Here is a 24840-nt window from a genome sequence, read left to right on the forward strand (position 1 = left end):
AAATGAACACCCTGTCACCCAGACATCAGCTCTACAGCTCAGGGATGTGTTCAGAGCCTGGGTAGGAAGAGTTCAGCAGGAGGGAGGCAGGGGCAAGGCTGGGAGGAACCCAGGCTCCCTGGTCTCCATCCAGCCTGAATGAAGGTGGGGGCAGGGCTGACTGCAGACCGTACTCAGACTTCTGGGGTCTCAGTGCCCTAAGGCTGATGATCACAACCCAGTCCTCAGCCTCACAAGCACGTCCCACTTGCCAATCCCACCCCACCTCGGTCACCCTCCTGCCAGGACCACCCACCGTTCCTTAGGTTTGTCCTGAATTGGACGCTTTATTAATTGCTGGCACACACCCCCCATGACCTCTAGATCCTGGTCCTGTGTGATCATAGACCCACAACAAACTCTGTTGCATGGAGCAAGCTAGAAACCCCCAAATTCCTGAACTTTCACTGTAAACAACTCCATTAAACTATAAGTAACCACTGCAAACACAACTACCATTTATTACTTGATGTTGATGCATGCAGGTCAGGCCCCGTATCATGCATTTTGAAAATATTGCAATATTCTGTTTAAGAAAATGTTGTATCCCCATTTTGCGGATGAGGAAACTAAGGCTTGAAGATGTTAAGTGATGATTCCCAGATCACACAGCTATTTTGAGGCAGAGCCAAGATTGGTACCAGATCATATCAACAGTGAAATACAGGTAATCTTGATAAGTGTCTACTTTGACTTTTATTTTTATAGATTCTGCCTATTAAGTCAACTGCATTGTTATGCAATAACTGGTTTTCATATTTGTATTAAATACCTGCATCCACTCAGAGCTTCTGATCAGATTGAGACGGCCTCATTGCTGGCTGCCATTCCAACCAAAGTGACTACTCTCAGGACAAGGTGTGATTTATTTCAAAGTTTAAATCACTAATATAGATCAGCAATGGAGTATATTTTCATCAATATTAGATTGATTTAATTTTTTTAAGGAAAATATGAAATAGCAGCCATACCTCAGAATCCTAATAGTGTATGTTTCATGAGCACTTATACACTTGCTAGTTTTCTGAGTGCTTTGCATGACTTTGTAATTTAATCTTCATACCAACCTATAACATAGGTACCATAATTATACCCATTTCATAGGTTAGGATACTGAGACACAGAGAGATTTAACAATGTGTCCAAAGTCAAGAAGCCAGGACATGACAACAGTGATATTAAACCCACACAACCATGTCACAAGCCAGAGATTTTCATTAAAAATAATGTTACTGTGGGGACTTTAATTCCTTCCTGAAATTGAGAATTCTATTCTATTGTGTCCCATATACTCCAGGAGGGAAAATTATAATTGCAAGAGTTATAACTGTGCAACAGCTATGACGTATTTCAACCTTAGCAGGGCTCCTACAAACTGAGCTATGTAAATTATAGCAGAGGGCCCTTGGTGGCAGAATCTTTGGTGGCCATTGGCCCATGGCATACCCATGCTGGGGACACAAAGGTTGTGGTCTGATCTCACTCAGAGACATACACTTTCCTAAGATATGACAACATCATAATTAGAAGAACTGCATGATCTTTTAACTGCAGTGACATCCCCTGTCAAATCATGACCTAATCATGGACATGGGAGTGATCAAGGTGGAAGTAAAGTGAACTAGAAGATCGAGCAACTATGTGCTGTGATCCATGCCCTTTTCTTGATGATCTAGTGTAAATTTCAAAATGGCCACCACCAGCCTCCTCTGTGTGCTCTGCCAAGCTCAGAAATCTTATATTTTCCAAATTATGTACCAGACAGAAGCCATTCAAGGTTAAAAGTCTACAATGCTATGGAATGAATTAATAACAGCCCATTTACTGTTTCTGCTTCCAGTTTGAAGAGAAATTTCTGGAATCTGCAAAAGATTTGGAAAAGTTAAGAAATAGTAAGATCAAGTCTCTAAGTGCCTCTGAGGAGGTTATCTAGTAGAAGGTACACAGGGAGGTTTGAACAGCCAGCAATGCTTACATGTGTGTAGGATTGTAGTTGGTGATGGCGGAGAGGGAGAAAATCATAAAATGGAAACGATGGGCTCCTAGAGCAGGTCTGGCAACTCTTTCCAGGCTAAAAAGGGCCAGACTTCTTTTGTATTTGCTGGAGACCCATCTCTAGCACCCTGAGGATCCCTTTTCTTGTTTTCCTGCTTTTGGCACCATGAGTGAGCTGTGGTCATCAGCTCAGGATCTCATATAGCCCACCCCATCCAAAAACACGCAAGGACATGTTTTAGGCAAAAGGAGTTGAAATAGGTCCATTTTGAATTGTTTCTAAGTTTGACAAGGTGATATCTTTGCAATATTGTCTGCTTAGATAACAAGACAGTTTTGAATTGGTTGGAAGTCCAGGTCAGACGGTGAGGAGGGACATGAGCCAGGGTAGAAGTCATGGGGTAAGAAACACAGAGCCTGCCCTGCACACACTGTCTAATGGGTGTATTGAAGAGCACACAAAGAGCCTACATAGAAGCTTCTCTCAGAACTGTGTTTAATGTCTTCAACAGCATGAAACTTACATTGAGAAATTCCCATGTTAAATGGCATCTGGTTGGTGGCCTGTTGCAGTCTCTCCCAACTTCTTCCTAAGATATCATGAAGATAAATCAACACAGACAATAAAAGCGACCTATTTTGTAGCTGGATGGGGAATAAAAAGATAAATGAAGTAACAGTATAAAAAGTAAAAGAAAGCTTGATAAGAAAAAGCACTTCCAGAAGCTAAAAACAAATTCCTATTTAATTTAAACAGTTGCCAGGCAATTTTTTTTTCATTTTATACATTTAGTCATTTCCACAACCACTTTTTCATCCTGAAAGGGTGGAATTCATAGAAATTTCACTCTGCCTTCTTTTCCTTCTATTTTCTAAAGATCGGAGTTTGTTGTTCCAGCAAGTGCCAATGGTTGAGATTGATGGGATGAAGCTGGGACAGACCAAAGCCATTCTCAACTACATTGCCAGCAAATACAACCTCTGTGGGAAAGACATAAAGGAGAGAGCCCCATATAGTATATTTTCTGTTCTTCAATCAACAGAGAACACAGAGTGATTTAGGTCCTTCTGTGAGTGGGCGGGACCGTGGAAGGAGCATCACGACTAGCAGCAGGCTGGGCCTTGGGCATATATGTTGGTGTCCAGTATTGCAGAGTCCCATGGAGATGAGAAAACAGTGAATATGGGGAGGGTTCAGGCGAGTGTGATTCTAGAAGACAATGCAGCCTATGGATCCAGCACCCTGACAGGGGTTTCCAAACGCTGATGAACCATGAACTCAGGATGATGGGGAATCATGATTGCAGGTGCTCAGGACTTCAGAGGCTGGACTCCAGCCAACAGCTTAGGACAAGGCATAGAATGTTTGAGAGTCTGTAGATGAAGGCCTGGGGAGAGAATGCTGCAGAGGAGTTGAATCTCAGATTGCAGTAATTCCAAGAATCATGACCAGGAACGTAAGTTTCCAGCCAGTTGTATGAACTGGTCAACTTGACTAAGGTTTGAGAGGCTGGTGCCCAAGATACTACACTTACCTAAAGTGAAGCATTTGATACAGACCTAAGCAGCCAGACTGATTTCACATCAGCAAAGCTAGGAGGAGGGGTCTCCTCCTTTGCTGGCAGTTGTTTGAAAAGTCCAATATAGAGCTACCAATGACCTAGCAATTCCACTACCAGGTCTACAACCAGGAGAAAGGAAAACACAGCCTCACTAATCCATGCACAGAAATGTTCATAGGAGAATTATTCATGATATGCAAAAGGTGGAAACAACCCAAATGTCCACCATGGATGAATGGAGGAACAAGATGTGCTGTAGCAGACAATGGAATATTCTTGGACTATGAAAAGGGATGAAGTACTGATGAATGCTACAACATGGGTGAGCCTTGAAAACCTGTGCTGTAAGAGAAACCAGACACCAAAGGCCACATGTGACATGAATTCTTTCGTATGAACCATCCAGACCACTTGAGTCCAGAAAGAAAATCAGTTGTTGACAGGGGCTGGAGAAAGGGGGCAATGGGGAATGGCTGCCAAAGCATGCGCTACTGCTTTCCCAGGTGATAAAAATGTTCTGGAATTAGACAGAGATAGTATTTGCAGAATTCTGTAAATGTACTAAAAATTACTGAATAATATTCTGTTAAGGGGTGGCAATTATGGTATGTGAATACATGTCAATAAAGCTGTTATTTAAAAGTATTCGCCAGGTACGGTGGCTCACGCCTGTAATCCCAGCACTTTGGGAGGCCGAGGCAGGCAGATCACCTGAGGTTGGGAGTTCAAGACCAGCCTGGCCAACATGGCGAAACCCCATCTCTACTCAAAATACAAAAATTACCCAGGCGTAGTGGCGAGTGTCTGTAATCCCAGCTACTCGGGAGGCTGAGGCAGGAGAATCGATTGAATATGGGAGGCAGAGGTTGCAGTGAGCCAGGATCGCACCACTGCACTCCAGCCTGGGTGACAGAGCAAGACTCTGTCACAAAGAAAAATAAAATACAGGGCCAGGCACGGTGGCTCATGCCTGTAATCCCAGCACTTTGGGAGGCCGAGGTGGGTGGATCACGAGGTCAAGAGATCAAGACCCTCCTGGCTATCATGGTGAAACCCAGTCTCTACTAAAAATACAAAAATTAGCTGGGCGTGGTGGCGTGTACCTAAGGTCCCAGCTACTCAGGAGGCTGAGGCAGGAGAATCACCCGAACCCAGGAAGCAGAGGTTGCAGTGATTGCCCCATTGCAGTCCAGCCTGGTGACAGAGCAAGGCTCTGTCTCAAAAAAAAAAAAAAAAAAAACCAACCAAACAAACAAAATAGAAGTTTTGTAGGAAACACAGTTTGAAATGTGAAGAAAGAAAATGTCCTATGATATGCACTGGCTTTAACTGTATGAATAATTTTACCATGTTTACCAATTTTACCATGTAAACAATTTTCCCATGTTACCATGGGAATATTAGGTGAGGTCTTGAAACACTCATGACTAGAATTGGCCAACATCATATGGAGAAGGTAATGGAACAATGTTTTATGGAAAAAAATTGAGAGAGCTTTTTTTTTTTTGAAAATTACTAGCTTGCTTGAAAAAATACATTTTTTAGGGATATCTTTTAAAGGTATATCTTATTTCCTAGTTTTTCCTTTATTTATTTTATTTTTTTCTTTTTTAAGAACTTCTAATATTGGGCATAAAAGTGAACCTGGGATGTGTAGTATGATGATAGAGGAAAACGGACACGTTCTAGATGGCTGTGCTGGGGAGGCTGTCTTGGGATTATGTAAATGGCAGGTCTTTAGCCATACGAATCATGCTAAGCTTATGTGTAGAACAAACCACATCAGAGTGAGCAAACCCTATTTGTAGCATCAGTGGTTACTTGCAGTGATTCCACTAATTTCTCTCATGACTGTGACGCTGGACAGGTCACTGATGTTTCTTGTACCTGTATTTGGTTTCGTGTATAACAAACATTTTAGATATAGATCTACCACAGTAGAGTGTTCTGAGAAATAAATGTAAATACACAAATCATAGCCTAACGACTGGCATATAAAAGTCACCCAATGGAGCTGAATTACTTTCCTGTCACCTAATGCTCCACTGTCTCAAGTGTTTAAACATAAAATCTAAGGCAGAAGGCACTTAGCAGTTTGGTTATTTTTGTCTTACGGGGTAGATATGTATATAGAAGGTAGGGCAGGTTTGAGTGAAAAGCTTCTTCATTACTCATTGCATTCACCTGAGGAAAAAGATACAAAGATTGCCCTGATCAAAGAGGGAACAATAGGCCATTATTTTCCTGTCTTTGAAACTGTACCTGGGAGCTTCTGGATAGCTGAACACATGGAGCTTCTTGGAGGGTGGCCTGTCCAGGGAAGGCATGGAAGCTGCATGCCCCTTCCCCAGATCTTGCCCTAGGCATTTCTTCAGCTTTTTAGTGGCTACATGATTTAAGCCTCAAAACTACAATAGAGAATTATTCAGTCAGTTATATGGATTACCACTTAACAAGGATAAAGTAAATCTAAAGTCACAGTCAGTACTCTGCCCCAAGTGGAAACTGTGATGTTTCTGTCTGGATCACTGCCAAGTTTGCAGAACAACAAGAACCAAAAATCAAGAGAGAAGAAGTTCATTCGGTTTTAGGGGTGACTCACAGCAAAGTTTGACAAATGAAAAGAGGTCCAGTGAGAACCTCAAACAATGTATTGTGAAGCTATCTTGAAAAACAGGCTTCTGGGCCTCTGCTCTTATGCTGCTTCTTTTATGACAAACAACACCTTTAGATCGCACGACAAAAAAAGTAACACAAAAGACTACAAAAGAAATGAAAAGAAAGTCCTGATTCTACAAAGGATGCTAAGCAGATGAGAACCAATACCAAAACCAAGGACCAACCTGAGAATAAAAAGTGAAAGAGCTCAATGCAAAGAGAAAAGAGTTCAGGCCAGGTGCGGACTTGCCACAAGGCACAAGGAGCCTTTGTGGATACTGCACCTGGTTGACGGCTGCGGTCCATGGCAACGGGCAACATAGATCATGTCTTGTTGCAACTTCCAGAAAAACTGTGGAAGTGAAGACAATCCAAATGAGAATAAGCAAAAGGTTATTTATACAGAGCTTGCTATAGAAAGGAAGTCAGCCACCATCTCTTGCATTTGTCAGAGATTCAGGGGTAGGCAGGAAAGTCTGAGAGATTCATGGAAGAAAAAGTTACGCCCTGATTGCAGGTTGCTGGCCTAGGGATGCTATAAGCTGGCTAACTAGAAGTGTGGATTTCTATGGGATTAGTCAGAGATCCATATTTTGCTTTCTGTGGTTGGTCATAAAGTGAAAATAGAGGCAAAAATTAGGGAAGCTGGCAGTTATTGACCAAATGCTGGTGTATTTGACTGACTGTTGTAAGGGTCATGATAGAAGCTGTTTAGTCTATAAGGGCACTAAGAGTTTAGAGGGTTTCTTAGCAGTTTGGCTGCTATAATAAAATACCATAGACTGGGTAGTTTAAAGAACAGAAGTTTCTATTTCACAGCTCTGCAGGCTGGGAAGTACAAGATCAATGTGCCAGCAGATTTCATATCTGGGGAGCACCTGTTCTTTGGTTCATAGACAGCCAATCTCTGGCTGTGTCCTCACATGGCAAACATGCCAAGGGAGTTCTCTAAGATCCCTTTTATAAGGGGACTAATGTCATTCATGAGAGCTCCACCCCCAGGACTTGATCATCTCCTGAAACCCCCACCTACTAATGGCTGGAAAGAATATATTTTTTAGGAATCTCTTCTAAAGATTTGAGGGTCAGGATCTCAACATATGAATTTTTGGGAAACATAAACATTCAGTCCATAACACAAGACAACAGAAAAATAAAATAGTGCCTGTGTATTTTTGGGGCATTGACCTTCACTTCCAAAAAGCTTTCCTTGATGTTAATGGAGCACCTGACTCTCAAGGCATGGTATAAAAATAGACTGTGAATAAGAATTCTACCAGTTCTACCAAATAGCCTGTGATATGTGCATTTGAACAATGTATATTACAATATAACATTGAAGTTGTTTTGTTTGTGTACCAAGTAATTATCCATACGTTTGTATGGATACATAGTGTGAAAATGTATTGTCAAAATATTATCTTAAATCAATGTTGCCATATGTTTTCTCTTTTTATTATTTATGATGTCAGTGTCCTGAGATATTTTAATAAATATCATATATCACTCAAAAATTTTATTATTAAAAATGTATAGATCTAGTGGAGTCCAAAGAAATGTTTTATGAACATATATACACCAAGGATCTAAAGAGCAAAGTTAACCTTTTTTTTTTTGAGACGGGAGTCTCACTCTGTCACCCAGGCCCAGGCTGGAGTGCAGTGGCGCGATCTCGGCTCACTGCAAGCTCCGCCTCCCGGGTTCACGCCATTCTCCTGCCTCAGCCTCTCCGAGTAGCTGGGACTATAGGCGCCCGCCACCACGCCCGGCTAACTTTTTTTTGTATTATTTTTAGTAGAGGCGGGGTTTCACCGTGGTCTCGATCTCCTGACCTCGTGATCCGCCTGCCTCAGCCTCCCAAAGTGCTGGGATTACAAGCGTGAGCCACCGCACCCGGCCCAAAGTTAACCTTTTATCTTTGATTTATCACATGTCAGTCACTCCACCCCTGTTTGCCTCACTCAAACACATTATTATTATTATTATTATTATTATTTTTGCATTTCAAAGTAAGTTGCAGACATCTTTGCAGTTCACCCCAGGACACAGTGGCATGCAGATTATAACATAGTCAAAGCAGTAAGAACCACCATTGAAAGAAAGAGGATGAATTAAAGTTCACCCGGGCTTATTTCAGATCCCAGAGCAGGAAATGAGGATTCTGAAATAGTCTACTCCTGGGAGAAGAGTGCTGTCATGAAGGTGGAGTTGCTGCCCAAGAGAGACTGGAGAGAGAGAGTGTGTAGAGCCGCTGAACATCAGGGCTGCACACTGTAGGGCCTGGGGCAGACAGGACATGCTGCAGCAGGGGATAAGCCCCTGGCCCATGTGGAAGATGCAAGCTGGGTGGGTGCTGTGGATGCCACAGTGATGTGGAATGAGAGGAGAAAATGGGAGCCTGGGATCCAAACAAGGAGTGAGCAGAGCCACGCTTCTTACTGTCTCACTGAATCAGGTAACATGGAGAAAGGTCTGGATCTTTGCACCTGCCCAGTAAGGAAGCAGAGGTGGGAGAGGGAGAGTCAGGCTGGACAAACTCAAGGAGAAGCAGAGGCCCCAGCCTCACTGCACATGTGTTCCTGATCTGATTCCTCCGACTCTCCAGGTGTTGAAGAGCCATGAATGAGACTACCTCATTGGCAACAAGCTGAGCCGGGCTGACATTCACCTGGTCGAACTTCTCTACCACGTGGAAGAGCTTGACTCCAGCCTCATCTCCAACTTCCCTCTGGTGAAGGTGACCCATTTCCCAGTCCTCAAGAGGCAGCTCCTCATCTCCCATCTTGAGATCTAGTATCTGGGCCCTTGAACTGGCCACATTCTGACCCCAGCCTTCTCCAGGTCTTCAGGGCCCCCAAGGTCTCCAAAATGAGCTTCCAGGTCCTGATTCTGAGGCATAGAAATGCCTTCTTGTTATGCCAAGGAAATTTGATGTGCATGCTACTCCAAGAATACTTTGCTTTTTATAATGCCAAGGACCCAGGGCCCAGCATCTCTCTTCATCCCTCTACTTCACTGTGGTTTCTGTTCCTGAGTTCTCTGTGATGCCGTTTATCCCAATATGCCCTTATCTTCCCACACCAAGTGTGTCTGAGCAGGGCCCTTTCCATCTGGTTCCTTCCTTATGCTCTGGCTCCTGCTGTCAGATAACTGAGTTCCTTGTGCGCAGCTCTCCCATCACGCTGCCACCCAAAGCTATATCTCTCTATGGGAAAAAGTGGCCCCATGGTTTGTCTTTAACATTTTCTATTTTCATTTCTAACTCAATTTTCCCATATCTTCACTTCTGCTTAGAGACTGATCTGTGCTGATATCTCACAGGCACATTGTTCTTTCTCATCTTCTACAAGAGCCGTGAATCTACAAGATTCATGTGTAAGAAAGAGGCTAGGAAGACTGAACTGAATTAAGTCTTAAAGACATTGTTTGGGAAAATGCTAGTGAGCTGCATGTTCTTCCTCTTATCTTAATTTCTCACTTAGGGTCTCTTTCTGCCTCCCTACTGGTGCTGATAGAGGGAACTCAGTTGGTCTTTGTGCAGGAGGGGCGCATATTCCCCGGGTTGTGTTAATGGTGATGTCAGCCCTTGGCTTCACTCTGAGGCTGTGCTTTGTGCATTGCAGGCCCTGAAAATCAGAATCAGCAAACTCCCCATAGTGAAGAAGTTTTTGCAGCCTGGCAGCCTGAGGAATCTTCCCATAGATGCGAAAGGTTTAGAAGAAGCAACGAAGATTTTCAAGGTTTGATAAAGCAGGCATGGATGCCAAGAACATGCAATACCAATATTCTAAAGTTTTGCAACAATAAATTGCTTTATCTAAATGTTGGTTGTGGCTATTGTGAAGTTAATAAACTTTTTAAAAATTATATGCTAATTACGTAGTAAAACGCCTATGACCAGATTTAGTTAAAATTGATTTCTTTTCATTAGTATCTGATATGAAATCAGATTTCCAAACTCCCCATAAATTTTCTTGGAATTAAAAATTTAGTAAAAAAGTAAAATGTAGACTATGTGGTTTGTTTGACTTTTTCAAGAATTGTCCTGCAACATTTGTCAAATGGCCTATCAAAAAGTCAGGTACAGAAATTTACTTCTGACATTCTGCACAAGAAAACAGTTATCATTCTGGGGAATGGCAAAATGAAATTTTCTTTTTTTCCTTGACATCCATTTTATTTCTGATGAAAAAACTTTTTCTTATGTATTTTCAAACAACCATTCTGTCTGCTGTGGATTCCTCAGTTTTCTAGGAGGGGAGGAAATATTGAAGAGCAAACAGACCCACCCTCTGCTCTAAGGCCACCTTGTTGTCCCTTACAGTGCGTGTGCTCCTGGCTCATCCTCACTCTGCTCCTTAAGGCTCTGTGGGGCCCCGGGCATGAGACTTCCCTCAGTTCCTTCAGTGCTACTCAGGCCTGGGCTGCCAAGATACAGATGGTATATGCGAATTACATATAAGTAACTATATGTAAAATTATTTTTCCCTGGTGTGTCATTGTGCCAGCGTGCTTGAATTAGGAGTGATTTCCAGGAATCCTTCCCTGCGTCTTCTAGCTTCTGGGGGCTCTTGGCCTTTCTGGACTTTCACGGATCGTGACCACATCACTCTAATTTCTGCCTCTGTGTTCCAGCACCTCACCCCCTGTGTGTTGTGTCTTCTCTCTGCTGTGAGGACAATTGTCATTGGATTTGGGACCTATCCAGATATACCAAGATGATCTCATCTCAAGTTCTTTTACTTCATTACATCTGCAAAGAGCCTTTTTCCAAATAAGATCAAGTTCACAGGATCTAGGGATTTCTATATGGACCTATCTTTCTTGGGGGCTGACATAACCCCCTAGGTGGTATAGATGAAGAAATATTATTTGCAATTGATGAATCCAGGTGATGGATACTTTCAGATTTGTTATATTATGGGCAATGTGACGCAAAGAGGATAGCATATGCAAATAGGGTTCCCAGATTTGGCAGAGAAAATACAGGATACCCACCTAAATGTGAATTTCAGATAAACAATAAATAATATTTCAGTATAATCTGGTTTCATACCGTATTTGGAACATAGCTATAACTAAAAAATTATTGATCATTTGCCTGAAATTCACATTTACATGGATGTCCTAGATTTTATTTGGCAACCCAGTAAGAAAAGGGCGGCATCAGCTTGCCCTTCACAGACATCCCCTCCCAGCTATGCTCACAATAGAGATTTTTCAGTTGCCCTAGTCTTTGCGTCCAACTCATGAAAAAAAGCATCTTTAAAAAACCAGTTTCTGCTGACTCGAAAAGAGAGCAAAATCTAGGTGAAATGTATTGTTTAAACTTTAATTGCCGACCTTGAAAAGGAACATATTAACCAGTTTCTTCTGATAGGCAGATCACTTGCCTCATGTCTTAGAGTCCAGTAGGTGGCCCCTTGGCCATGAAATGTGTGGGAGTGGCTTTTCCCTAACTTGACCTTTCTCCTTCAGTGGGAGGGAACTATTGAAAGGCACAAAGAGCTTATAAATACATTAGGACCTGGAATTCAGTTGTCAAGCCAGGACGGTGACAGCGTTTAACAAAGTAAGTACTGATCTTATAAATCTCTCTACGTTGCCTCACACCCTCCTCTCTAGCCTCCTAGAAAAATATGCTAATATGTGTCCTTAGCACAAGGAAAAGTCTGGTTTTACTCATATCATGCCATCTTGGTGTGTTTGGGTGACAGTTCAAGAATTGTTTATTTCTTTTCTGTTGGATACATCTTTACAGAAATGTAAAAATGAAGAATTTAGAAAACCAGCATTTAATGGTATGGGAAACAATGACATGAGGAGAAAAAAGAAATGGTAGCATTTTAAACAATCTGAGAATAATCAGTGCTGGAAGAAGTGGCAATGTTTGCGAAAATTTATTTCTCTGTGTAAGTAGTCAACACACAATTGTAAATCGTGACACTGTAATTCTATATTGGCTGCGAAAATACAAAACTGAGGCTTATTATAATTAGAATAAATTAGTTTGAATGTCAGGACAAGTGGATTCTAGTTGAGCCTTTGCCACTAATTAGCTCAAAGACAAGTCATATTCTGTCTCTGGGGTTCTACCAACTCATAACCAATCTAGAGGATAGCTAAGAAAGAGGTTCTAACTGTTGTGTAATTCTTTGAATGGAGATCTGTCCTGCCCACTCTAGGATGTTTCTAAGCGTCCCTGCCCTCTACCTATCTGACTTGTAGCCCCCTCTCCCTCCCGGCAGATGTGACAACCCAAAATGTCTCTAGACCTTGCTCAATGTCCTCTGGAGCAGAGGAGCAAAATCCCCCTGGTTGAGAACCATGGGATTACATGACCTCATGGGGCTAAGCAAGGCTGTGTTACCGATGTGCCCCACTGCTTGGACATTCACTGAAAATTTCCTGTTAATCCAGGTGGACTGATTAGTGAATATCAATAAGCTCTGTACAGGAGCTAAAAAGGAAAGAGAGATAGAAGCAGACAGCCACCATATGACAGATTTGATATGTCTGGATTCATATAAAATCTTATTCCTACTAGAGTTCTATGGACAAAATATAGAGAACCAGAGAAATGGATACAAGATAGATAATAGATGATGAACAGACAGGCTACAGAGAGATAGATACATAGAACGATTGATAGATAAAATAATACATACATGAATGGGTAGACAGAGATTATAAATAGATACATATACATAGACTGTTGGTAGGTATAATAACTGATGGATAGATAGATCAAAGAAAGAAGATCCATGGGCCACTCAATGTGTCCAGAGACTTGCCCATCTTCCAAGCACTGGGACAAGAGCAAACACCCATTGCTGTGTTCCTACTATGAATTTTTTGTACATTATCTCATTTAACTTTCTCAACAACCCTCAGAAGTAGAAATAACTATCTCTATTCTAAGAAGAGAAAATTGCGGCTCAGAGATTAAACAACCTACTGCATTTATGAATCTCATAATGGAAGGAGTCACGGTTTATCTCATTCTCCCTTCTCTCTGATAAGAAACAGTGTCATTGGAACCACCTCAGAGATGTAAATGTAACTCCTTTAATTTACTCCTGGAATTATGAGAGTTTGCATTCCTTTCAAAACAAGCCCATTTTTTAATTGATGTAAATGCAGTTATACTAGTCCTCAACTCACTCTGGTTTTTAGGTTGTCAAATCAGAGAAAGGCACACTTTTATTAATTTTTTCTTCCAAGCAAGCCCCTGAAAAGTTGCTAACAGGAGGAACTCAGGAATTAGATGTTCCCCTCTTGCCCTCTCCTTCCAACATTTATTTGGCTAATATACATTGAATAGGAAAATATAAAACAACTTCTCAGACAGGAGCTGAGAGCCAGGTTACGAGGTGGAGTGGAAAAGCTCTGGACCTGCAATCAGAAGTTCAGGCTGACCCAACACTTACCAAGTGTGCAGCATGAGACAGGTGCTTTAGCTCTCTGAAACTCGGTGTGCCCATCTTTAATTCGGATAATAGGAGCCATTTCCCAGGGTTGTTGCAGAAGGTAGACACACTCCCTAGATATTGACTATGAATGAGGAGCATGTGTGTGTGACCCATGGCAAATCCTTGAGCTCTCTGGTTCTCATTTTCTGTTGATCCAACAAAGCTCAATGGTAACCTATGTCTCAGTCTTAGCCTGACCCTTGGAAATCTCACATAGAGAAAGTGATATGTTAGTTATCGGCAAGAGTGTTGTGATAAAATATTACGTAAGATAAAATTTCACTTCCTTTTGAAACATGATCCTCAATCAATGGCTAAGAGAGTTTTGTTTGGGGATTGGAATTACGACACTGTGAACTCTAGTCCATAACAATTAAACAAGCACACCCCACCCTTTCATGTGAACTTCACTCTCTCTTTCATTCTGCCGAATTATGCTATTTCCATTTCCCAAGTTACTTTAAATTACTCCTGGAGTTATCATAGAAAGTACGATATCAAAATATCTCATTACAAAACAGGTGAGTTGATTCAGTATGATTTCAAAGAATTCTTTACTTTCCAAAGGTTAATTATTGACTCCCATATTTTAAAATGAGACATTTAAAAGATTTTGATGCCTAATTTTAGTCATACATACCTTTTTAGAAATACATTAGTTGAGGCTGGGTGCGGTGGCTCACTCCTGTAATCCCAGCACTTTGGGAGGCCAACACAGGTGAGTGGATCACCTGAGGTCAGGCATTCAAGACCAGACTGGATAACATGCTGAAACCCTGTCTCCACTAAAAATACAAAATTACCCGGGTGTGATCGCGCGTGCCTGTAATCTCAGCTACTCAGGAGGCTGAGGGAGGAGAATCACTAGAACCTGGGAAGCTGAGGTTGCAGTGAGCCAAGATCGTGCCATTGCACTGCAGCCTGGGCTAAAACAGTGAAACTCCATTTCAAAATTAATAATAAATAAATAAATACATTAGTTGTTAAAGGCAAATATATTTTTGTTCCTCACTCAACAACCACAAAACTTTGCAAGAAGAATCTTAATGTTTAATGACAGAGCTGGGGGTTTGGAGAGAGAATGCAACTGTTCCTAAGTCCTGACACCGGAACTCCTGCCTTCAATGAGTCCTGTGTCCTTCCATTCGCATTCATCATACAATTAGTTGCATCTGTCCCTGCAGCTGCTGGTTTTCATTCTCTGATACTCTGCTATGTTCCACCTCCCAAACAGCCTGGGATAGAGCAAGGGCTATCAAACTTCATTGATGAGCCCAGTCAATTTATCTCTAACCATGTACAATGACCAAGTGAGCATGCACACATGCAAATATCCGTACACACAATATACAAATAACTGAAACTAACATCTCATGAAACATTACTTACCCTTCAACATGTCATGCTCACTGATATTTTCTATTCTTTTCTATTTTATTTTTTAAAGTAATGGGCTTTCACAATCTGCTGAAAGATTACCATGCATATTTGAGAAACACTAACATAGAAAATAAGACTCAGTCCTTCATTTTTAATAGCAATGAGTCTGCATCCCAGATCCATCATTTACTCCGAGCAAGTTACTTTAAAAACCTCAGTATCCTCAAATGTAAAATGAGAATAACAACTGCATTCATCTTAGGTGATTTTTGTGGGATAAAACAAAGAGAAGTTTAGAAGAATGACCAGTGTGTAACTGATGTTGAACAAATGCTAGCTCTTTCCATATTGCAAAATTAATGCAGCAACATCTCTTCTTTGAGGTTATAAAACAAAATGCACCCCACAGAGTTAGAATACAGAATTCCAAAAGCTGCAAGGGATTAACATTCTCTGTCTTGTGATAGATTTTGGATATTCTAGCTACAGTTAACCAAGTCTGAGGCCTAATTTCTGGTTTTGATCCAATGTAGTCTCACAGCCAAAGAGCTGAAGAGTGACTTAGCTCCCTGCCAGTCCTCCCTGTCAGTGACATCCTCTGGTTTCACGGCCAGTTCACGGGTTCCCAGGGCCTTCACCCAGCTGGCTTCCAGGCGTGACTTCATTTTAGTCCTTGGTGTAGATATTCATGTCCATCACCAACCGGAGTGTGACTGTGAACATTGTATTTCTCTGACGTTCCATTTCATTAACTAAAAAATGGAGATAACAATCATTTCACGGGACTATAAGAAGGGTTAAAGATATAAAATATTGAAAGGGACTAGCATTGAGGAAGGATCACTAGGAAGTTTTCAATAAATATTAGTTCTTGAATTCTTCCTCTTCCATTAACTCCTATACATATATTATTACCACATACTCTCACCTCTTATGCTGCCAAGAAAAGTCACAGTTAGCCAATGAAGACTTGAGACTGGTTTGCTGGAATCTGAGGGTGGCCACTGCTGGGTAACAATTTGAGCCAAGAAAACATTCCAGGAACTCCTTCAACCCAGTCATGAAGAAGGCAGGTTCTTCTTCAGTATTGTTGGTGGTTTTCAACTACACATCCTAAAGTACATTTTTGATTCTATGATTTCAATTATTCATTCATTCATTCATTCATTCAGGCTTAGAGAAACCTCCAGGAGACTGCTATCATGGCAGAGAAGCCCAAACTCCACTACTTCAATGCACGGGGCAGAATGGAGTCCACCCGGTGGCTCCTGGCTGCAGCTGGAGTAGAGGTAGGTTCTGAGTTAGGACACCTTAAGTTGGGTTTAAAATTGCGTTATCACATACTTTTCCCACAGAAACTATGAGATGATTGCTTACTGAAGCATTGTGCCTTAAATAAAAATGGACTATAATTAAGAAAAAGATGAACAGATTTGACCTAGTAATTCTTAAAATTTCTTCTCATCTGAAAGCAAACATATTAAAATACAATTAAGACACTAATCACAAAGTGCAGAACTTAAGTGGATTAGAATTTAAACAAACTATAAAAAATAATTTATGGCATTTATACAACTAGAAACATGAATATCGATTGAATATTTGAGGACATGAAATAATTATTGTTAATATTTCATGTGTGGTAATGTACTATGGTTATCTTTAGAATAGTTTATGTGTTTTAGGAAAACACATTGAAGTATTTAAGGATGAATCATATAGATCTGGGATTTTCTTGGAATTATTACAAGAGGAGAAGTAGGTGGGCATATAGATGAAACCATATTGGTTTTGATTGATAATTATTGATTCTAGGTGAGAAGTACAAGGAGAATCATTATGCTTTCCTGTTTATATTTATTCATGTTCATAATTTCCACAATAAAAAAATAAAAATGCATAATATTAAAAAATGGTTGTAATTAGAGGTAAAATGCAAACTACAAATGAGAGATGGAAGGGAGTGGATTATAACAAACCACCTATTAAAGATTGACTACATTCACAGCAATTATTTGCTTGAGCACTTATTAATTCCAGGTTCTGTACTTGGTCATGGAGATAGTGAAGAAGACAGACACAGTCCCTGCCCTGGGGCAGCCTACGTGTCTATGAGGATGCAGAGAAATAAACACGTGGTTTAAATGATGGGAGGAGGCTTCTAGAACACACAAACATTCCCCAGTGCCACAAAACCACATCAGAAACCAGAGATTTTCCTTAAAAATAATGTTAGTGTGGGACTCTAATTCCTTTATTAAATTGAGAATTTTACCCTATTGTGTCTCACGTACTTCAGAAGAGAAAATTATAGTTGCAAGTGTGAAAGCTGTGCAACAGCTGCAACCTATTTCACCCTTAGCAGGGTTCCTGAGAAGTAGGGTGATATAAATTATAGCAGAGGCTCCTTGGTGGCAGAATATTTGATGGCCATTAGCCCATGGCATGCCTCATGCTGGGGACACACAAGTTGTGGTCTGATCTCACTTGGAGGCACAGGCTTTCCTAAGATATGACAACACCATAACTAGGAGAGCTGCTCAGTGCCTTCTCTCCAGTGATGTCACCTCTCAAAACATGACCTCATCATAGACATTCATATCAGGGTGGAGGTGAAGTGAACTAGAAGATTGAGCAGCTATGTGCTGTGACCCATGCACTTTTCTCAATGAATTAGGTCTAAATTTCCAAATGGCCATGACCAGCCCCCTCTGTGTACCCTGCCAAACTCAGAAATCTTATATTCTCCAAATGATGCACCAGATGGGGCCATTCAAGGCCACAAGTCTATAATAGAGTGAACTAACAAGAACGTATTTACTGTTTCTGATTCCAGTTTGAAGAGAAACTTCTAAAATCTGCAGAAGATTTGGACAAGTTAAGAAATGGTAAGATCAATCTCTAAGTTCCTCTTATGAGGGTATCTAGAAGGTACATGGGGAGGTTTGCGCAGCCGGCAATGTCTATGTGTGTGGGGCATGGTATTTGTACATGGTGCAGAGGGAGAAAGTGGTTAAAATGGAAGGGATGTGGCTCCTTGATCAAGTCTGGCAACTCTCTCCAGGCTAAAAGGACCAGACCTCTCAGAGTATTTGCTAGAGGAACAATCTCCCGCCCCTGAGAAGCCCTTTCTTTGTTTTCATGCTTCGGGCACCGTGAATGAGTGGTGGTCATCAGCACAGGATCCCATACAGCCCTCCCCAACCAAGCACATGCAAGAACATGCATTAGACGAAAGGAGGATATATAGATGTGGCCACTGTCTCGAGTTTTTTCTTTCATGGGCAGGCGGGGGGACAAGGTAACACTGTAGCAATATCGCAGACTTTGAAGAGCATAGAAAGGGACCCTTACATAAAAACCTCTCAGAACCTGCCTTAAATGTCACAAACACCATGAGACTTACTCTGGGAATGTCCTGTTTTAAATTGCATCTTGTCGCCAGTCCTATTGTAACTTGTCCCAACCTCTTCCTAAAATATCCATGAAGATAAATCAACACAAAAAATTCAAGAGTCCCACTATGTATCTGGAGGCGCAATAAAAACATATATGAAATAAATGGATAAAAAGTAAAAGGAAGCTTCTTAAGAAAAAGAAGAACTACAGGAAGCTTTTTAAAACTGTTGTTTGGACTGGGTGCGGTGGCTCACACCTGTAATACCAATTGGGGAGGCTGAGGCGGGTAGATCATTTCAGTTCAGGAACTTGAGACCACTTTGGCCAACATGGTGAGACCCTATCGCTTGTAAAAATACAAAAATTAGCCATGTGCAGTGGTGCATGGCTGTAATCCCAGCTATTGGGAGGCTGAGGTAGGAGGATCGCTTGAACCTGGGAGGCAGAGGTTACAGTGAGCCAAGATCATGCCACTCTACTCCAGCCTGGGTGACAGAATGATACTCTGCCAAAAAAAAAAAAAAAAAGTTTTTGTTTCAAGTGAAATCTTACCAGGCAATAATTTCTTTTTCATTTTACAAATTTAGTCATTTCCACAACCATTTTCTTCATCCCAAAAGGGTGGGTTTCATAGACACTTCACTCTCCTTTTTTTTCTTCCTTCTAAAGATGGATATTTGATGTTCCAGCAAGTACCAATGGTTGAGATTGATGGGATGAAGCTGGTGCAGACCAGAGCCATTCTCAACTACATTGCCAGCAAATACAACCTCTACGGGAAAGACATAAAGGAGAGAGCCCTGTACGGTATATTTTCTGTTCTTCCATCCACAGAGAACACAGAGTGATTTAGGTCCTTCCTTGAGTGGGTGGGACCATGGCACGGCATCAAGACCAGCAGCAGGCTGGGCCTTGGGCGTGTACGCCGAGGTCCAGTATTGCAGAGTCCCATGGAGATGAGGGAACAGTGAACATGGGGAGGGTTCAGGCGAGGGTGATTCTAGAAGAGGATGCAGTCCATGGATCCAGCACCTCATGGTGATTTCCAAACACGGATGAACCATGAACTGAGGAGGATGGGGAATCATGATTCCAGGTGCTCAGGACTTCAGAGGCTGGACTCTGGCCAACAGTTTAGGACAGACATAGAATATGTGAGAGTCTGTAGATGAAGGACTGGGGAGGGAAAGCTGCAAAGAAGCCGAATCTAAGGTCCCAGTAATTCCAAGAATGATGACCAGGAACATAAATTACCAACCAATTATACCAACTGGAATACTTGAGCAGGGTTAGTAGAGGCTGGCACCAGGGATGCTGGGGTTACCTTGACACATGAATAGAAGGCTGCAACAGCCAGATTGATTCAATACCAGCAAAGCCAAGGGGTCTCCTTGCTGTTGTGATGAGACTGCATGATTCCAAATAAATCCTGAATGAAACTGCTGGCAGCTCCTCAAAAACTTTAATATAGTATTACCAATGACCCAGCAGTTCCTCTAACAGGTATACCCCCAAACAATCGAAAATACATCCACACTATATATTTTACATAAATGAATAATGCAAATAACAATATTCATAGAATTCAAAAAGTGGAAACAACCCAAATATCCATCCATCAATAAATGGAGGAGAAAAATGTGCTGTAGCCATGCAATGGAAAGATATTTGGTCATGAAAAGGAATGAAGTATCAATCCATGCTACAAGATAGTTAAACCATAAGACATGTTACATAAAAGAAGACACAGAAGGCCACATATTATAGGATTCTTTTTGTATGAAATGTCCAGATATTCAAATCCATAGAGGTAGGGTAGATTAGTGGTTGCCTGGGGCTAAAGGAGTGGGGCTTGGAGAAAAATGAAGAATACTGCTAATGGTACAGATGTCCTTATCAGGGTGACAAAAATAATTCTGGAACTAGACTGTGGTAATTTTTACAGATTTCTGTGAGTGCACTAAAAACCACTCAGTAGTATAATATAACAGGTGGCAATTATAGTATGTGAATATGCATCAATAAAGCTCTTGTTTTAAAAACTATTGTGAAACTCCAGTTTGACACAAAAGAAGAAAAGTTTGCACTGGTTGTAACTGTATAGAGAATTTCACCATGGAAGGGGATTCTTAGGTGGGGTCTCAGGAAAGGCACACATGGCTAGAGTTGGGCAACAGCACATGGAGAGGGTGTGGAAATGTTTTTCATGGGTGTAATTGGAAGAACTGCAAATATGGGTCATAGAAGCAGCCCTGGGAGGTGTAAAATGATGAGAGAGGATGAGGAATATGGCTGAGATGGCTGTGCCAGGGACTCTCTTAGGATTACTTAGGAAGCAGGTCTTTGGCCATTTGACTCACACTAAGTTCATGCACAGAACAAACCACAATGGAGATGATAAATCTTGGCACAGCATCAGTGGGTACTGGCAGTGATTCCACCAATTTCTCTCATGACTGTGACCACCAATGCTCTTTTTACCTGTATTAGGTCATGCGTGTAACAAAATTTAGAGATCTATCTACCTTGATAGGTTGTTTTAAGAGACAAATGTTAATATACCTGTAAAACGCAGAGCATAATGACTAGACTATAAAAGGCACTCACTGGAGGTGAATTATTTTGCCATCACCTGATACTCTACTCCCTTAGGTTTTTATAAACCTATAAAATCTAAGGCAAAAGGTATTTGACCATTTGGTTGTTTCTGTCTTTCAGGATTGATATGTATATAGAAGGTGTAGCAGATTTGGGCGAAATGATCCTCCTTCTGCCCATATGTCCACCTGAGGAAAAAGATGCCAAACTTGCCTCCATCAAAGAGAAAATAAAAAATCGCTACTTCCCTGCCTTTGAAAAAGTAAGTGAAGCTGTTCAGTGTTTTGGGGAACTGAGTTTAGAGGCCAGTAGAAAAGTAGTGGCTGGGCATTCCTGGGGCACTGACCTTCACTTTCAGTGAGATTTCCTAAACACCAATGCAGCACTCTGACTCTCAAGGCATTTTAATGAAAATAGACTTGGAGAAACAATTGTATCACTTATACCCAAGCTATGATTTTCCAGTAAAATTTTAATTTACTGGACCCCAACATGGAATTACCTGTTCAACAAAATTTCATGTTCATAAGTAGAATGTGGGCTCTGGACCACACTGGAGGTTGCTGTTGAGTCTATGGAACCCCATGGACTTTGACTGAACAGGGGCATGATGAAAGCGATCCATCAGAAAACATTCTGGCACCATATGCAGGAAGACAAGGAGACCAATTGCCCAACCAGAGAATACTGTAGTGTTTCAGGGATGGGTATTTTTTAAAAGGAGAGTGATTGTGGGATGCAGAGGAAGATTTTGTAAAATGGATTTTATAGTAAGTTGCAGACATCAGTGCAGTTCACCTCGAAATGCTTCAGCTTGCAGATTATAACATAGTGCCAGTTGGGAGTGAGAGTCGATGCTGTAAGAAAGATGATGAATTCAGGTTCACCCAGGTTTCCTACAGATCCCAGGGAGATAGAGCAGGGAATGAGGAGAGCAGAGAAGGAGAAATGAGGACTCTGAAATAGTCTCCTCCTGGGGGAAGAGTGTTGTCATGAAGGTAGAGTCGCTGCCCAAGGGAGATTGGAGAGGGAGAGAGCAGAATGTAGAGCCACGTCCTGAATGTGAGGGCTCCACGCTGTAGGGCTTGGGGCAGACAGAACACATGGCGGCAGGTGCTAAGCCCCTGGCCCATGTGGAAGAAGCAAGCTGCGTGGGTGGTGCAGATGCCACGGTGATGTAGATTGAGAAGAGAAAATGGGAGCCTGAGCTACAACTGAGGAGTGAGTAGAGTTACACTTCTTACTCTCTTATTCATTCAGATAATGTGGAGAAAGCTCTGGATTTCTTCACCCATGCAGTAAGGCAACAGAGGTAGGGAAAGTCAGGGTGGAGAGGTTCTGAAAGAAGCAGGGGTCCTAGCCTGGGTGGGCATGTGTTCCTGATCTCATTCCTCCCATTCTCCAGGTCTTAAAGAGCCACGGACAAGACTACCTTGTTGGCAACAAGCTGAGCCGGGCTGACATTCATCTGGTGGAAGTTCTCTACTACGTCGAGGAGCTTGACTCCAGTCTTATCTCCAGCTTCCCTCTGCTGAAGGTGACCCATTTCACAGCCCAGAGAGGCAGCCCCATATCTCCCATCTTGGGATCTTGTATCTGGGCCCTGCAACTGACCAAGTTTTGACCCCAGCCTTCTCCAGGCCTTCAGTGCCCCAAGGTCTCCAAAATGAGCTTCCAGGCTCCAATTTTGAGGAATGAAAACACTTTTGTTATGGAAAGGAAATTTGTGGTGCATGCCACCCCACAAAGAGTATTTTGCCCTTTATTATGGAAAGAACCCAGGGCCCAGCATCTCTCCCCATCCCTCTATTTCAATGTGGTTTCTGTTCCTGAGTTCTCTGTAATGTCCTTTATCCCATACGTGCCCCCATTGAGTCGGTCTGAGCGGAGCCCTTTCCATCTGGTTTCCTCCCTGGGCTCCGGCTCCTGCTGTCTGACATTGTGTTCCTCTCTGCACAGCTCTCCAGCACACTGGCCCCCCACACTGTATCTCTCACTGAGAAAAGGTGGTCCCATTGGTTGTCTTTAATAATTTCTATAACTATTCCCTTCCCAACTAATTTCCCCATATTTTCACTTCTGCTTAGAGACTCATCTGTGTTGATATCTGACTCACAGGCACATTATTTTTTCTTGTCTTATACAAGAGTCACTAATCTATAGGATTGGTGTAAGGAGAAAGATAGAGATGACTGAACTGATTAAAACTTCAAGACACCTTTTGGGAAAATAAAGTGAGCTACATGTTCTTCCTCTTATCTTCATTTCTCACTGGGTGTCTGTTTCTGCCTCCATGCTTGTGCTGATGGAGCGGACTTGCTTGGTCTTTGCAGGAGGGGCTCAGATTCCCTGGGTTGTGTTAATGGTGGTGTCAGCCATTGGCTTCACTCTGAGGCTGTGCTTTATGAATTACAGGCCCTGAAAACCAGAATCAGCAACCTGCCCACGGTGAAGAAGTTTCTGCAGCCTGGCAGCCCAAGGAAGCCTCCCATGGATGCGAAATCTTTAGAAGAAGCAAGGAAGATTTTCAGGTTTTAATAACACAGTCATGGAGGCCAAGAACTTGCAAGACCAATATTCTAAAGTTTTGTGACAATAAATTGCTTTACCTTAGTGTTGATTGTGCCTGTTGTGAAGCTAATGAACTCTTTCAAATTATTTGCTAATTAAATAATACAACTCCTATTCGCTGACTTAGTTAAAATTGATTTGTTTTCATTAGGATCTGATGTGAATTCAGATTCCCAATCTCCTCCTAGCCAACCATTTTCTTGGAATTACAAATTCAGTAAAAATGGAAACTATAAATTATGTGGCTTGTTTGACTTTTCCAAGAATGCTCCTATAACGTACAGTTTGTCATACAATCTATTAAAATGTCAATGTAGAAATGCACTTCTGACATTTTCAGGTATGCACAGGAGAAGAGTTACCATCCTGGGTAATGGCATAAAGACATTTTCTTCTTTTCCTGGACAGTCATTTTATTTCTGATAAAAGCATTCTTTCTTATGCATTTGCAAAACAACGATTCTGTCTGCTGTGGATTCCTCAGTTTTCTAGGAGGTGAGGAAATATTGAAGAGCAAACAGACCCACCCTCTGCTCTCAGGCCACCTTGTTGTCCCTTACAGTGTGTCTGCTCCTGGCTCATCTTCACTCTGCTCCGTAAGGCTCTGTGGGGTCCCAGGCATGAGCCTTCTCTTAGTTCCTTCAGTGCCACTCAGGCCTAGGCTGCCAAGATATAGATGGTATATGTGAATTACAAATAACTATATGCAAAATCATTTTTCCGTGGTGTGTCATTGTGCCAGAATGCTTAGATTAGGAGTGCTTTCTAGCTCCACCCACATACTGGTCCTGTAATGCTAATCTCTCCCAGGTCACCTGGGCTTCTGCAATTTGCACTCTCCTCCTCTTAGAGGGAGCTTCCCCACAGTTGGCAGAGGTGGTTGAGGGAGCAGACAGAGGCACAGGCTTCCTACCTGCAGCTTCACTTTGCTCTAGTCTCTTCTCCACTTACAACCATAGTAGTTTTTCTAAAATGCAAATTGGAAAAAAAATCACAGAATTCTGCAGTGAGTCCTGACTGCATATAGAATGCATCCTCACACCCGTCCTCACTCCTTGATCTTGAGCCCAGTCAACTCTCTGAGCATGGTGGGGCCTCTTGCCTTCCTCCCTGGGTGCATTTGCTAGCCCTGCCTGGCAAGCTCCTTCCCGGTGGACACACTTAAC

General features: G+C 41.9%; 1 protein-coding gene and 1 pseudogene across 2 annotated transcripts; both read left to right on the forward strand.

The window, feature by feature from the left end:
- The first annotated feature begins 1623 nt into the window (after positions 1-1623).
- On the forward strand, positions 1624-10000 carry LOC100586535 (annotated as a pseudogene).
- A 1704-nt stretch (positions 10001-11704) lies between these two features.
- LOC100584415 (glutathione S-transferase A1) lies at positions 11705-24131 on the forward strand. Of its 2 annotated transcripts, XM_003254150.4 has the most exons (7): positions 11705-11826; positions 16279-16395; positions 17943-17994; positions 19175-19307; positions 21224-21365; positions 22509-22640; positions 23519-24131. In XM_003254150.4, the coding sequence occupies exons 2-7, from the start codon at positions 16309-16311 to the stop codon at positions 23639-23641; spliced, it is 669 nt and encodes a 222-aa protein (XP_003254198.1). In that variant the 5' UTR covers positions 11705-11826; positions 16279-16308; the 3' UTR covers positions 23642-24131. The 2 variants fall into 2 exon arrangements, with proteins under 2 accessions (XP_003254198.1, XP_030658196.1); XM_030802336.1 differs by lacking the exon at positions 19175-19307 and having other exon boundaries at positions 11795-11826; positions 23519-24128.
- Positions 24132-24840: the final 709 nt, after the last annotated feature.

The sequence above is a fragment of the Nomascus leucogenys genome, chromosome 22a, assembly GCF_006542625.1.
Source record: "Nomascus leucogenys isolate Asia chromosome 22a, Asia_NLE_v1, whole genome shotgun sequence".
Taxonomy (NCBI): domain Eukaryota; kingdom Metazoa; phylum Chordata; class Mammalia; order Primates; family Hylobatidae; genus Nomascus; species Nomascus leucogenys.

Coding starts and splice junctions, on each gene's coding strand:
- LOC100584415 (XM_003254150.4), top strand. CDS start 16,309: ATGGCAGAGAAGCCCAAACTCCACTACTTCAATGCACGGGGCAGAATG. Junction 16,396..17,942: donor TGGCTGCAGCTGGAGTAGAG/GTAGGTTCTGAG, acceptor TTCTGATTCCAG/TTTGAAGAGAAACTTCTAAA. Junction 21,366..22,508: donor ACTTCCCTGCCTTTGAAAAA/GTAAGTGAAGCT, acceptor CCCATTCTCCAG/GTCTTAAAGAGCCACGGACA.